At 40.3% G+C, this 15,858-nt stretch overlaps 1 protein-coding gene across 8 annotated transcripts in view; it reads left to right on the top strand.

Annotated features, from left to right (window-relative positions):
- The window catches only part of LOC125887522 (cytosolic carboxypeptidase 4), a 668,935-nt gene that overhangs the window by 548,439 nt on the left and 104,638 nt on the right, over positions 1-15,858 (top strand). For 6 of the 8 annotated variants that reach the window (XM_049574398.1, XM_049574403.1, XM_049574402.1 and 3 more), the window contains 3 exons: positions 9,101-9,232; positions 9,441-9,503; positions 9,692-9,805. The exons of 1 other annotated variant lie outside the window; for it this stretch is intronic. In XM_049574398.1, coding sequence (XP_049430355.1) covers positions 9,101-9,232; positions 9,441-9,503; positions 9,692-9,805 — 309 coding nt within the window. Of the gene's footprint in view, positions 1-9,100; positions 9,233-9,440; positions 9,504-9,691; positions 9,806-13,562; positions 13,948-15,858 lie in introns of those variants that run through there. One more of the 8 variants, XM_049574404.1, reaches the window with a different exon arrangement.

Here is a 15,858-nt window from a genome sequence, read left to right as displayed (position 1 = left end):
CTACTACATGTGAAACAGATTTTCTCTTCTGTGCTTTGGAGGCTCGTATTTCCGTGATGGATTGGTTGATTTGAGTGATTGACACCTCGTTTGATTTGTTGGGGCCAATACAATGACGCTATACCCACCAAAATGAGATTGACAGCACTGTAAGCCAATCAGAGTCAGCAGAATGCTGTTGTGGGGGAGATGTCGGCTGCTGTGAGTAGTGATTGTTATGCTTATCCTCGGAACCCGAAGGCCGTCATTGTTCGCCTGGATTTATTTCATTGCAGGACAACATGTCGGTCAACCGGAATGTAACGTGATTTAACAGTAGAATGACCTTTTCACGGCAGAAACAACAAAGGTAAGAGAAATATTACAACTATAGCTCGGCGAAACAATTTCTGTTGTTGTTTTTTTTTTGGCCTCTATCTCTCTGATGCTATGGTGTAGCACGCTTTGGCGCATATGTGTGGAAACAGTGGAGTCTCTGCTTTCATTTGAGATGAATGGCGTGTGTTGCATAACGTGTCATCGAGTTAGAGCCCGAAATACACAGAGTGGGTCGGGATATCGGTGCTGTATGGAGTTGGATTTGTTGTTGTTTATTTAGTTGTTGTTTGAGCTGTGTTTGGGGCATGTAAAACTGTTTTTTACAGCCTTGTAGCCCAGGTTCTGCTGTTTAATTTGATGTGCAACATCACTATATTCTTCATGATCAGTGCATTGTTTCACACTGTGTTTGCAAAGTCGCTCTCAAAGTCCCCCATTTGGAGGACTTTCAGTTTTAACATGATTTATAATATGATGAAAAAATTTGGACTCTAAGCCAAGCCATTCTCAAGGTAATTGCAAAAACGTAAACTTGGTTGTTACAGCACCACCTTGAGGTCAGTGAGTGTCATTTTTTGTGCCTGAGTAGTGGGTGGAATTTTGAACCCACCTGCCAATTTTGATGAGTTTTTGTTGTAAGGTTTTTTGCTGCATGAAAACTTTTTGTGAAGGAAAGAAGAAGAAGCAGAAGAAGAAAAGCAAGAACCTGAGCAAAAACAGTATGGTTCCAGCAGCAGTTGCTGCTGTGATCCTAAATTACTGAGTATCGTATCATAACTAATAGAGCCAACAGTATGGAGCCACAAAAAATAAACTCAAGTTTTAATAAACTGTACTTTTACTTTTATCCAAGTAGTTGTTAAACAAAACTGGGAAGTTAAAGTTACCTAAACCTAAGCAAACAGTAACTACAGAGGTCATAGCTCAAAAAAACACTCATGAAAGCCTTTTTGTTTTGTTCATTGTTCAGTGTAAAAAAAACTGATGAATGAACACCAGAGTCTGCAAACTTGCCCAGATTGGGAATCTCTGGAATTCAAACTTAAAAATTCCTCCACTTGGACATATAAAGCAGATTGCTCCTGCTGCCATGTGGTCTTATCACCACAAATTTTAGTGCTTGGGTAGAAGTCCCAGACAGCCTTTTGTGTTGTATCTTGACACAGGGGGTTGGCAGTTAGCTTTAGGCAACAAAACTACTTGAAAAAGATCTTGGTTAAGATTAGTCACAAGAGTCAACTCATGTAACTACAAGGGGTGTCATGATCCCAGGTATTGTTGTACTTTATTTTCTTGTTTTATTCTGAAAGTCTCTCCACGTGTCATGTCATGTCTTGTCTTACTTCCTACCTTTGTCTGTTTCCTGTCTTGTTTCATACACTCCTGCCTTGTATCAGTCTTGCTAGTCCTTCCTTGCTCCAGAGTTTTCCCTGCACACCTGTTCTGTATTAGTCATGTCTGCTCCACCCTGGTGCTCCCTACCACACCCTCATTGTCAGCCAACCTCTCTGTTTGTCGTGCCATCTTGGTTTGTTCTCTGTTTAATTTTGGTGCTTCTTTTTTAATACTTTGAGTTACATCTAGGGATGTCCCGATCACATTTTTTTTGCATACAATCCAATACCGAGTCCTTTATTTTGAAACCGAGTCCGATACCGAGTCCGATCCGATGCTTTGCAAAGCATTAAGAAAAAAAAAAAAAATAGAATGCATCCAAGCTGTCCCATAAGGTTTGTTTTTTATTTAAATAGTATCCAAAAAGCTTATCGGTATATCTTTTGTAGCGCTTTGACACATGAAAAAAATATTTTTCTTTTACTCATTCAAACCCCACAAAGAAACCATAAAACCCATAAAACAGGTCCCTTAACACCAAAATTAAACTGTTTTTACCTGGTTTCTGTAGAACAAAAGAATTATACTCAATTTTCAAAAATATAACTACAACTGTAATCAGTTTCAAGAAAGTATACATTTTTTTTACCAAAGAAAAGAAATGTTCTGTTCCGTTCAGTCAGTTCAATCCATTTCAAACAAAAAACTCCACTCCGGGATTTCCAAATAACATACAGCGGTGGAAAAAAGTTTTCGGACACCCCGTGCATTTGTGAAATATTGCATTAAGAATCACTCTTAGGTCTTCAAGTGCAATTTCTTTTAGTACAGTCACAGCCAAAATACTAAATAAATCCTAACAAAGCCATTAAAAACTTAAAATTGATTGGTTCCATAAAAATACATAAGAAATTTTGAGTATTGGGTCATTTTGGTACCAGTGATGAAGGTCGTTCTTTTTATTAAAAGACACAATTTTTGTTGCCAAGCTTCGTGTCTACATAAAGCCAGCACATTTGAAAGTTCTTCAGACACAAAAATGGCTAAAACAAGGAACCTAACGCAGGAAACATGCCTGAAGATAAAGATTCTCAGCCAGGAAGGGTACAGCTGCCGCCAGATACCCAGGAAGTGCAGATGCAGTCCTTCAGCAGTTGGATACACTCTGCAGAAATACAGACGAACCAACAGCTTGGAAGACCAACCAAGATCTGGGCGTCCAAGGGTTTCTTCAGCAAGAAATGACTGCATCCTGATCCGCATGTGCAGGCAAAACCCCCGAATGACATCACAGGAGCTTCAGCAGCAGTGGTCAAACCAAACTGGTGTCCAGTGTTCCACCCGCACTGTACGTGGCCGACTTTTAGATCATGGCTTAAGGTCCTACAAGGCTATCAAGAAGCCCCTGATCAATGAGAGACAGAGGTTAGCCCGGCGTCATTGGGCCCAGGCACACAAGAACTGGACAGCCAGGAATTAGAAGAAGATTTTGTGGTCAGATGAGTCCAGTTTCCAGCTTTATCTTCCTCCTACTAATGTGAGGGTATGCAGAAGGCCAGGCGAAGCATTATCTCCAGCATGTACAGTACCTACTGTCAAGCATGGTGGAGGCAGTATCATGGTTTGGGGATGCATGAGTGCTGCTGGTGTTGGTCATCTCACTGTCTGTGATGGCACATTGAACTCTACCAAGTATTGTACCATTCTCGAAACCCACATGCTCCCTTCTGCGCGTGCACTGTTCCGTCGAGGTAAAAACTGGATGTTTCAACAAGATAATGCCCCTTGCCACACATCCAAGGCCAGTAGAACTTGGCTGCAGGAGCACAGTATCCAGGCCAGCTCAATCCCCAGACATGAGCCCCATTGAAAATCTGTGGTGGATTATCAAAAGGTCCGTTTCAAAGCATAAACCAAAGAATTTAGAAGAATTAAAAGCAGTAATTCAAGAAGAATGGGACAAGATTACCCCTCGACAGTGTGAAAGGCTCGTGGGGAACATGCCAGCCAGGATTAGAGCTCTACTACGTGCCAGTGGCAGGACTACTAAATATTAATTTGATGATGTGATGGTTTATTTATTTTTTGTTCAGTTTTGAACACATTCTCTGTTATTTGTTGACTTTGATACCGACAATGTTGAGAACTGACATATTGAAACTGAATTTAGTTTTGTTAGTTTTTCTTGTAAACAATAAACAAAAAAATATAATTTGTATTTGTTTGTATCTGTCTAATGCAGCCACACCTTTTGAAACACAAAAAAGATTTTTCCACAAATATTTCATGATAATATTTGAGATTGTGTAAAATTTTAAGGGTGTCCGAAAACTTTTTTCCACCACTGTATCACAGTTCAAGCCACACAGTTTGCTAAACAAAACCCCAGGTTTTCTCATAAAAAAGGAAGTAAAGAAAATCCACTGTTTGCTCTGACTCACTTCAGTTTCTATGGAGATAGATTTGTTTCATAATTATGTGTGTGAACAGATCAACAATCTGTGTAAATGTGTAATCTGTAAATATAAAACACCTTCCACAAATACAAAAAAAGATTTGTAAAGTCACAAAAATATTTTGTAGGCTAAGTATAATACACAAACAAATTCCACAAAAAAAAAAAAAATATCTGTGAATACATCAAATTAATTTGCAAATAAATGAAAAGCATTTGTGAATATCTTCCTAACATTTACAACTTTCGAACAGGCATTTGTGAACGAAAATGCATCAGCGATAAGTAATGTGAATTCATTGTTTTATGTTAATGTCATACAGTGAGTATTAGTGTGTGTTTATTTGTTCTATGTATATTATCTGGCATACACGTTTGTATACATTTCTGTTTGAGTATGAAAGGCATGACGATGCTAGTGGACATCGTTCAGTTCTCTGAGGTGGCTTGGCTGCTTCTTCAGTTGGCAGTTATCAGCCAATTCATCCTTTATAGTTTTCATTTATTCTTTTGAGTAGGATTAAAGTCACAAAGCACTTCACATCTTATTATTAGTGTACTCTTACTAATATATCAACATATCAACAATGAACAATAAAACTACAATACGACATTTCTAAACAAAAAGGCCAAAACCAACAGCTGTTCTATCAAAGACCTTGACCGGGGTGTTGCCACTTGTCATATCTTACAACAACGTAACCTCACTGAAACGATGTAACCAGTGCTTAATTTGTAAAATTAGAAGTAGGGGAACACTTTGGGCCTCTGAGAGAGCAGTGTTGCCCCACTCCCAGAAGTGGGGGAACACTTTTTTAAGCGGCACCCGAGCCGCCTCACTGCACGACTCCGAATGGAATGGTTGTGAAATCTAGTGTTGTCATGGTACCAAAACTGGGACCCACTGTACAATACCAGTGAAAGTATTACGGTTCTGAGTAGTATCAGGATACCACGGCAAAAATGAGGCAGATGTGCCAGTTTTGTCATTTATAAAAAGACAAATCACTTTTCTATAATACATCAATGATATTTCAATGGAATAGATTACTTATTGACTTATTCATACTTCAAAAACAGCATCAATAAGTGATTAACATAGGGGAGATCAAAATAAAATAAAAAAATAAAATAAAAATCAACCAGCCACCCTCCTCCCCTGACAGTCCCTTCATAAGTAATGAACAGTCCCTAAAGTGCGGTGAGGTTTGTGGACCATTACCTGCCACAAAGCGTGGAATGTGAATGGCTCGTTTCTCCTCTGACACGCCACATACCTGTGTGCCGCCATGGCTCAGTTGTCCAGGTATTACTGGGTAGTCATGACACCAAGAAGAGGAAATTATTGGACCTGGAGTCGGACTCGCCGGTAAGCCGTTATGTTGCGGCGCGGAGCACTATGAGCCTCCGTCGTATTTACTGCCGTATCCTGTCTGTGACCCCCATTCAACCCACAACCGGCAGGATTTGATTTCCTTTCTGCTGCTCGTTGAAATCTGTACTCACACAGTGAGCTGAATGATTTAATTTGCGCGCACAAAACTATTTTTAGTCGCAAATGCGAGTAAAATGCTCACACGTAGAGCTCTGTGGAAAACAAATCACTGCCGACAAGTAAAAATAAATAAATAATAACTTTCACTGTTCAAAGATACTCACATGCCTGGAAAACAAACCACTACAGCAGCATATTGAGTGCCAGCTGGCCGGCGCGTGCCGTTATTGACCAGCGCGTGCCGGGACGGCACATGAACACTCACCAGCTTGCGATTGGACTTTGAACTATCATATTTAGGCTACTGTGGAGTTTTAGTACCGCGGTCTACCATTACCAGTATACCCTGCAACAATAGTGACATCAGCCAATACTGTGTGTAGTTTTTAGATGCTAAAAGTTCTAGACCCATGCAAATTAGTTCCGGAACGCACCAGGGCCTTTTCTGAAAAGATCCTGGTACGCGTTCCAGTACGTTCCGGCTCAAATTAAGCACTCGATGTAACCTAACTAAACACGGTGCGGTCAGCACAGACATTACAACTACATTAGTAAGAGTACAATAATTATAAGATGTGAAGTGTTTTGTGACTTTAATCCTATTCGAAAGAATAAATGAAAAATATAAAGGATGAGTTGGCTGATAACTGCCAACTGAAGAAGTAGCCAAGCCACCTTAGAGAACTGAACATTGCCCACTAGCACTGTCGTGCCTTTCATACTCAAACAGAAATGTATACAAACGTGTATGCCAGATAATATACATAGAACAAATAAACACACACTAATACTCACTGTATGACATTAACATAAAACAATGAATTCACATTACTTATCGCTGATGCATTTTCGTTCACAAATGAAAAAAAAAATTACACATTTACACACCGATTGTTGATCTGTTCACACACATAATTATGAAATGAATCTATCTCCATAAGTTTCAAAACAATAAATCAACCCAGCCCGAAGGTTCCAAATAAGGAATAATGAAACGAAAAGTAACCCCTGGCTTTTGGCAACTCACGGGACCACAGGTGAATGTTGTAACACTCTGGCATTGTTTCGGGTGTGGAGGCTCCGTAGGATCCCTTGATATCCGTGGCGGGGAATCTGAGGTGAGGCCAGTGGCTGGGTGGATGATATTCCACAGGGAAGCGCACCTATTTCACGGACTTTGAGCAGTGTAAAATGCCGTGGTAGGCCGAATACGCAGAGGACTTCTGGCTCATTTCTCTCTCGCCGGTGTCTCTTGCCATACTGCCAGAGCGGCATAATGTAGCTGGGCCGGTCTGCCTGGGCTCAGCTGATCGAGCCATCCCACTGGCCGATAGCACCGATGGGTGTGTCTGGAGGTGAGCAAGCCATCAGCTGATAACCACTGTCTTATAAAAAAAATATATATTTATAAAATATACACAATCACCACACTTTATAGCCTTCATTGGAAAGCGTAGGCAACAGTGAACAACATAGATGAAAAACCTGGCCATTTTTGTTGTTTTGATTCCTCCGATCTTTTATTACCTATTCTGTTTTTGCAAAAACAACGTGATCTGTGCCGATCCCTATAGTTACATCTGTCCACTCCTTCAGTTATGTTGCCTGCCTGTTTTGGGGGTGTTTTACCAGCTGCATTAAAAGCTTGCTTTTTGTTCCCCTATCCTGCCTGCTTGGTATTTTTGCAGTGGTGTCCTCCCCTGAACTTTTGTGAAACAATATAAAAGAGTTGGCTGTTAGGTTTAGTCACTAATGACTGAATAAATATTGAAAAATGACTCCGTGATAAATTACTGTTGTCACAAAATGGTGACAAAATAACTCACTGACTTTAAGTTTCACATTACACATGAACACCATCTCTAAGGTCAAAGTCCTGTTCTTGTTGGACCCATCCACCTCCACTCCCACCCACCCAAGGCCTATTTTCTCACTTTTTATGCTCCCTTTTTAGCTCTGAGCATCTAATTATGACACAGGTGTTGTATTTGTATTGGAGTTTGTTAAAAGCCCAGTGTATCTCATAAAGATGCTATGGATGCATTGTGCTAGCTGAGGGCCACTGTTAACGGCCCCGCCTGAGGTCTAGGGGATGGGGGAATAACACCATGAAATAGAGGGATCTTTCAAAAGAAGAAAAAGGTAGCCAAATAAATAGCTGGTTAAAAGGAAGTTTATTTACAAAGAAAATGTGAGGAAAGGACCACCAACGAAAAACGGGCTCCAAAAGGGAACCGGGTTGCCTGTAGCAGGGAAACACACAGAACAGAACAGATTAATCACAGCCAACTAAATATTACAGCACCAAGCCAAAACTCTCAATCGTTACCCACGTCTGAATGACACTACTCGGTCACAGCCTCTTGGCCCACTGGCAGCAACACTACTCCTCCTCCATTCATATCCTCACTGGTGAGGACTGATGGAGATCAGCTGTATGCTGTAAAAAGAAAGGGGAAAAAAGCACAAAACACAGGGCGGGCCCAAAACGCACAGGCACGTAACAGCCACTGACCAAGCAATGGTTTTCTTGATGCCCTGGGAACGTGAACAGGCTGGCTGATGTTTGGTTACAGTCTTGCCTAGGTTTCATGCCATGTGTTTCATATATATGACATATATACATATGTGTCACTGCTATAAGAGTCAGGCCATATACATTTAATCTGAGCTATGTCACTGTAGAAATGTTGATTTGCTACGTATGCAACGTACAAATGTTACATATTCATGGTTTGCAGAAAAATACAATGCCAACATTAGTTATGTCAACCTTCAATTTAACTAAGTACAGATATATCTGGATATAAGAAAAGAGAAGAATGTTAATAAAAGGTACAGAAGTTGGAGTAAATATTCTACCAGATATTTATCAGGGGGCAGCACGGTGGTGTGGTGGTTAGCACTCTCACCTCACAGCAAGAGGGTTGCCGGTTCGATCCCGGGCGTGGGAGCCCTTCTGTGTGGAGTTTGCATGTTCTCCCCGTGTCAGCGTGGGTTCTCTCCGGGCACTCCGGCTTCCTCCCACAGTCCAAAGACATGCAGATTGGGGACTAGGTTAATTGATAACTCTAAATTGTCCGTAGGTGTGAATGTGAGTGTGAATGGTTGTCTGACTCTATGTGTCAGCCCTGCGATAGTCTGGCAACCTATCCAGGGTGTACCCCGCCTCTCGCCCGATGTAGCTGGGATAGGCTCCAGCCCCCCCGCGACCCTCAAGAGGATGAAGCGGTTAGAAGATGAATGAATGAATGAATATTCATCAGGTTTGGAGTTCCATAATCAAAGATTATATTAGAGCTATGGTTCTCCCCAGAGCACGTGTCCCTGGTGTTATTTCTACATCACTGAATAATACCAAAAAAAAAATCCTGTCAGTTCATCCAACACCAAGGAAGTCTGTTTGAGATGTGTCTCAAATGTCTTTAAATCTTTATTATCACTTTAATTTGGAGGTAGGTGTAATGCAGCCCTACATAGTCATGTTCCTCTTCCAGGTTTTCTGTGATTACCACGGCCACTCCAGAAAGAAAAATGTCTTCCTGTATGGCTGCAGTGTTAAGGAGACTCTATGGCAATCTGGCTCTGCCATTAATACTGTGGGATTGAAAGAGGACCCTGGATATAGGGTAAGACGCATACACACACACACACACACACACACACACACACACACACACACACACACACAAATACCGTGGCCATAGAGGATTTATGTTATTCATGTCCCAGTGGTGGACTGCAGCTGAAACTGTAAAACCAGAGCAAACACTGACAAAAGTCTGTGATCTCTCCCTCTCTCTCTCTCTCTCTCTCTCTCTCTCTCTCTCTCTCCAGACCATTCCAAAGACCTTGGATCGTATCGCACCGGCCTTTTCTTTCAACAGCTGCAACTATTTGGTAATAACCATAACAATAAGACCAATAAGCTGTTTTTCATCAGTGTTTATAGCATTGATTGTATTAATCTTTTTTGTACCTGTATTCGTATTTTGTTTGAAGTCCCAAAACAAATAATTATTACTTAAGCTAAATCATATCAGAGCTGCTACTGTTTTCAGCTCCAGATTAATTTGTGATTTGGGCAGGTAGAGAAGTCTCGCTCTGCTACAGCCAGGGTGGTTGTCTGGAGGGAGATGGGCGTGCTGAGAAGTTATACCATGGAAAGTACTTACAATGGCTGCAACCAGGGAATATACAAGGTATGTGCATGTGTATGTGTGACAGTGTAGAATAGGCCCCAAAAACTAAACTGGCAATACATGTAGGCCTAATAGCACTGTAACTGTGTGTCAAAACATAAACTCCACACAGCTGGGTGAATAGGAATATTCTGTGTAGACTGACCTTATCTGGATATCATATGAGAGAAAATATAAAAAAATCCAGCTGAAACACATTACATATGTACAAAACAATAAGTAACTTTTAAGTCACTCTGTTGTTAGGAACAACAATATTAGGCCTCACCAAGGGGCACCATTAATGTTGGGAACAATTGTAGGCCTCAAAGGGGGGACATTATAATGTTGTAATTTATACTGGTGATACTGTAAAAGAGGGGATACTACTTGTTGTGATCTAGGCACCAGTGCTTTGTTTTACATGGCGGCACCATTTGTTGGGATTTAAGCCTTAACACAGGCCTGACCTTGTAATAGATCTCCAATTAAAGTGTCAAATTGGCTATCGGAAATAATTAATTATTATTTATAATAATTATTGATTATGTTAAATGATATGACTTAATTTACATTAAATCACCTCGTGGGGCACCATTTGGTCCAGCTGCAGAAAATGTTCACATTATTTGAGTGAAAAAATATATGCATTTTAACATCAATTTGGACCACTCTACCAAGTAGCTACTTTATCGTAGGCTGTACATAATCCTATACAGTGAGGTGATTTGCTATGGCAGGCTACTTTGTACTAGTAGGTTTAGTACAACAACAACAATGGTCTTTTGAGAGAGAGAGGAGGAGGGAGAGAGATTTTCTGTTGAAGGACTCTAGACACCCATTTTCACTGAGACATATTGAGGTGAGAGGTAAAGAGACCCCTTTAACCAGTTTTAGCAAAAGTCATACCAAAATGACAACTACAAACACAAGTACACTACCCAAGCTGTACACTACACACAAAGTCATCATCTATGATAAAAAAAACAACATACATACTCATTGTCACATGGCTTAGGTTTTTGTTTTTAATAAATTAATCTAATGTATTCTGTATTTGTGTACAACACAAATACAGGTGCATCACCATAATTTAGAATATCATATCAGTTCAATATTTTTTGTCATACATATATTTATATATATATATATATATATATTCCACCGATACATCAGATAACTTCCTGCGTATTGTTTCAAAATAAAAGCTGTCTGATGTGTCAATATGTTTACCATGCTGTTTGGGGCTTCTTCTATGTTTTTCCTCTTTGAAATTTTTACCGAGGTCCGGACCTTGGTGACCTCATAGCTGGCTCTTGTGCAACATTAAACAGACAGTAGGTATGATTCCAAAAAAACATATTTATTCATAAAGTAAGCGAAGCAAAACCCAAACACACAAATTCTAACTAAAAAGTGTGTGTGTGAGTGTGAGAGAGAGAGAGAGAGAGAGAGAGAGAGAGAGAGATTTGATTTTGATTTTACAAAAGCACTTTATTTATATTAAATAATAAACATATTTACATTATGCACATCAGTGCTAAGCAAAACACATACACTCCTTTATAAAAATCACATAATAAAAGCTTGTGCAAATTGCAGTTCCTCATAATTAACAGTGCAGATAATGCCCCTGTAACACCAGCACTGTTTGAATATTTCTAGGTCACCCATCATCTTGTAAAAGTTAAACTCTAGCCACAATCTGGACCTGATGTTACAGAGCCACACTGAAATGGCCTCCTGACTAGTGTTGCTTTCGTCAACAAAAAGTATGACTAAATATTGTCGTCAGCGAACTTTTATCACGTGACGAAAATGAGACGAGACGCAACGTAAATGGTGGTCATGTGACGATAACTATAATTAAATACATAATGCAATATTGTTGACGAATAAAAACAAGACTAAATGTGATTTACAAAATAAAACCTCTGCTAAAATGTCTCTTCATTTTCGTTGACCAAAACGAGACGAGACGAAATAACGTTATAATGTTTAGTCGCGTTATTATTATTATTATTTTGCAGTATTTCTCTTTCCTAGGCTGTGCGTCGCACTGCGCGGACAGATTACACGGCCGGATTCAGCTTCCACTCTCCCTCATCCTCATCAGTACCTCATCAGATGATCATTGATAATTCCTGACCGTTATCGCTTAATTTTTGCTCCTCTCCAGTTTGTCGAGGTCAGCTGATGTTACACAAACACACCTGGAAGTCTGCACAGAAGAGTCCTGACTTTCCTTTTCCTCGTCCTCTCCTGACGACCACTTATAATTTAATTCAAATGTAATTTTGGGGAAAATATCCATCTTGGTGTAACGCTAGTGTCAGTTTGTGTCAATGTAGCGAGTGTGATAGTTGGTTAATTAACGGCTGTATTTATATTTATTACATGGCTCTATTAAATGCTGTATTCTTATTGGTCAGTCGTGGCATTCAGAGGTCTGATATTACTGTGTAATGACCGTTGCTATGTAGCCCAGCATTGCTAGGGACGCTGCCCTGACAACAGTTACTTTTTATCAGGCTAACATAGCCGTTACCGCTTCAAAATAATAATTTACAAGATACAAAGATGGAGTATTTGCATGATATAACTTTTAACATACTTGGTGAGCATGAAAATCTTGATTCATGGTTACTGGCTGAAGATGAGAAGAATGCCGGAGAAGAGGGATGCTCAGAGGCAACTGCGCGTCGGGGTTCTATTCCCCTGTCGGAAGTTATTTTCCCAGTATTCACCGGCTCATTATACATTATCCCTTACTTATAACACCTGTGAGCGGAGTGATTTTACTGTTACAAGTCCCAGTGATGTTATACTCTATATCAGCACTCACGGAATGCCTCTCGTCCAATCAAATTACTCGGTCGGAACGAACTGTTGTATAAATAAATATATATTTAGCTCTAACTAGGAGCTAATTTAGAAAAGAAAATTTTGGTTTGGTTATACTATACTAGGTACTTATACTATATTGACTGGGTATAATAAAATTGCATTACTAAAAAGAGACTAAAATACAATTTTCATTGAAAACTAGACTAAAATGTAATCAGTTTTCGTCGACTAAAATGAGACGAAAATAGTCATGGATTATTCTGACTAAAATAAGACTAAAATGACATTTAGTTGACTGAAACTTGACTAGACAAAAAAGAGTATGAACGTGACTAAAACCAATAAAAGCTAAAATGACAGTTTGACACAAAGACTAGACTAAAACTAAAATTAAAACAGGCCGCCAAAAACACTACTCCTGACCTACTCTATCCTCTACTTTGTTTCTCCTGCTCACATATATAGCCAGTTTAGCTTCCCCTGAGAGAAAATTAAGCAACTGCCACTTCATTCTGTTGACTTTTTTGTAACCCACACCAAAAATCTAGTCTCAGAGAACTTTTCACCAAACAGACTAAAAACAAGAGCTAAAAGAGTAAAAAAAAAAAACTCTGTGAGTCTCCTGCATTCAGTAAAGATATGGAAGACAGTCTCATGTAAATCACAGAAAGGGCACTTGTTATCAACAGTGGGATTAAGAACAGAAATAAAAGCATTTGAGGCAATAGCACCATGTAAAATCCTCCACTGGAGGTCAGCTGTCCTTTTTTTGAGGGGAGGTTTGTATAAAATCCTCCACTGTGGGCTCAATGCACTGTCTCCACTCAGTCTGCTCGTCCACACAGTGAGTGGTCTGTTGCTCAGTCCTGTCCTGTTTATGCTCTTAACACAGTTCATGTACCAGGTTTTTTTTTTTGTTTGCTCCATGCAGGCTCAGTTTTTCAGGACTGCAAACATTCAGCAGGGGGCCGCTCAACTCTCCAAACACAGGGCTCAGGTTAAACCCAGGGAACAAGTCTCTGTGGTCAGGTTCAGCAGTTCCTCAGTTGTACTCTACGATGAGGCTCCTCTCCTTGTCAGAGAGCCTCTGCCTCCAGAGTTCCAGGACCCTGTGAGCCACCCGTACAGACCGGACACCCAGCAGAGAGCCCAAAGCCTGGGCGTCAGTCAGCTCCAGCCCCACTGCATCCACCAGCTGCTTCAAGCATAGAATCTTTGTTTGACACAGTGCCGCAATCAGTCCGGGCGTGACAGTGCTGCAGACATCCAGCCTCGCCCCGTGGATCAGCGGCTCCTTCAACAACCAGTGCAGAGAGTTAGACTTTTCATTTTTTTACAGTTAAAAAGTGCCCAGGATTTAAAAACACCCTGATAAAATGGAGGTAAACCCCTTAACTTTAGAAAATTAGAATCAGTTAAAAACAGAGCAGCATCCAGTCCCAGGTTGTTTACACGTCTGAGAATACAACTAGCCACTTCTCTCCACACTAAATCTGATGGACCTGTCAGGAACCTCTGGACAAACTGTAACCTAAAGGTGGCTGTTCTGCTAGCCAGGTGGATGAGGCCCTGCCCCCCCTCCTCTCTGGATAAAAACAACACACCCTGTGCTACCCAGTGTAAACAATCCCAGAAAAAATTTACAATTTTTGTTTGAATCTGGGCTAATAAACCTGGAGGAGGGTCCACACATGCAAGGCGATGCCAGAGTAGGGAGGCTACAAGGTTATTAAGCGCAAGAACTCTACCTCTGTAAGACATCTGAGGGAGCAGCCATTTCCATTTAGCCAATTTTCCTTCAATCTTTTCTGTGACGCTCTCCCAGTTCTTCTGGACCATTATTTTATTTCCCCAAAAAACACCAAGATATTTTAGGCCATCTTTTCTCCAGACCAGGTTCTGGGGAAGAACTGGGAGACCATCACACCATTTACTGACTGCAAGGGCTTCACTTTTTCTCCAGTTCACCCTCGCTGCCGATACAACAGTAAAATGATTTGTAATATTCGCTAAAATATTAACCTCACTCTGGTTCTTAATAAAAACAGTGACGTCATCCGCATAAGCAGATAAAACAACATTTTCACTAAAACCAGGTAAAATCAGGCTTGTGCGTATTTTCTGCAGCAAGGGTTCTAGGGAGAGTGCATAGAGCATACCAGACAGTGCACTGCCCCGCCGGTTGCCTCTACACACTCTGAAAGGAGCACACAGACTACAATTATACTTTAGCACATTCTCATTGTCACTGTACAACACCCTGATCTTGGCAATGAAACCAGCGCTGAACCCAAACTTCTCCATAGTTTTCCAGAGGAAGCAGTGCTCAACGCGGTCAAATGCCTTTTCCTGATCTAGAGAAATCAGACCAGTGTTTACACCCAATTAGCTGGAGACCTCCAGAACATCCCGAATTAGGTAGCTATTATCTACCATAGACCTGCCAGGCACACAGTACGTCTGGTCCCCATGGACAGGGGCGAAAATCCCCTTTCATAGTTGGGGGGGACAATAAACAGTAACATTTTAGAGAATAATTCCAGGGGAGGGACAAGGAAAAAAAGTTGTAGCCTGTCTTTTATACAACATCTTTTACCGCAATTTGACGCTTTAATCTTCTCTCTATCTCAACAGACAGGCGTAGGACCTTTCTTAGCACTGGCTGAGTCCACCAGCACATGTCCAGATTTAAAACAAAATGATTGAAATCAAATTAACATGTACACATGCAATGAATAAAGTAATTATCAGGCAAAAATCTAAGTTTGTTTATCAGATTTCTCATAATCAGATAACTGCCTTTTTCCAGATGAAAGATATCAGATTATGCTATTTACACGCCCACTTGATCTCTCTCTCTCTCTCTCTTATTCTCCTTTGAAACCTGTCTTGCAGTGTTGAGCTGTCAGCATGTTTGTTTTTTTACCAACAGTGAGATCATAACTTTAAAAAATGTTTGAAAGAAAAGTAACCGAAGAAAATGTGTAATACTGAATATTTCGTTTGTTTACAAGGTATTTTGAAACCTGTTTTATTGACCTGTTCGTAATAAATTACTTTTTTTTTGGACTTTAAACATTTATCTCAGCATTGCAAGTCACTGATAACGAGAGAGTCAAGACTGAAGCCAGTAGCAGCCACATGTAGAAAAGTGGATATACAGTGAATGTCTATACTTATGAGAAATGGCGTAACAACTAAACATTTCCTGCAATTAAACTGGTAAA

Source organism: Epinephelus fuscoguttatus, linkage group LG4 (genome assembly GCF_011397635.1).
Source record: "Epinephelus fuscoguttatus linkage group LG4, E.fuscoguttatus.final_Chr_v1".
In the NCBI taxonomy this organism is placed as follows: Eukaryota; Metazoa; Chordata; class Actinopteri; order Perciformes; family Serranidae; genus Epinephelus; species Epinephelus fuscoguttatus.
Note: the sequence above shows the minus strand (reverse complement) of the source record. Positions and strands in the feature narration are given on the sequence as shown.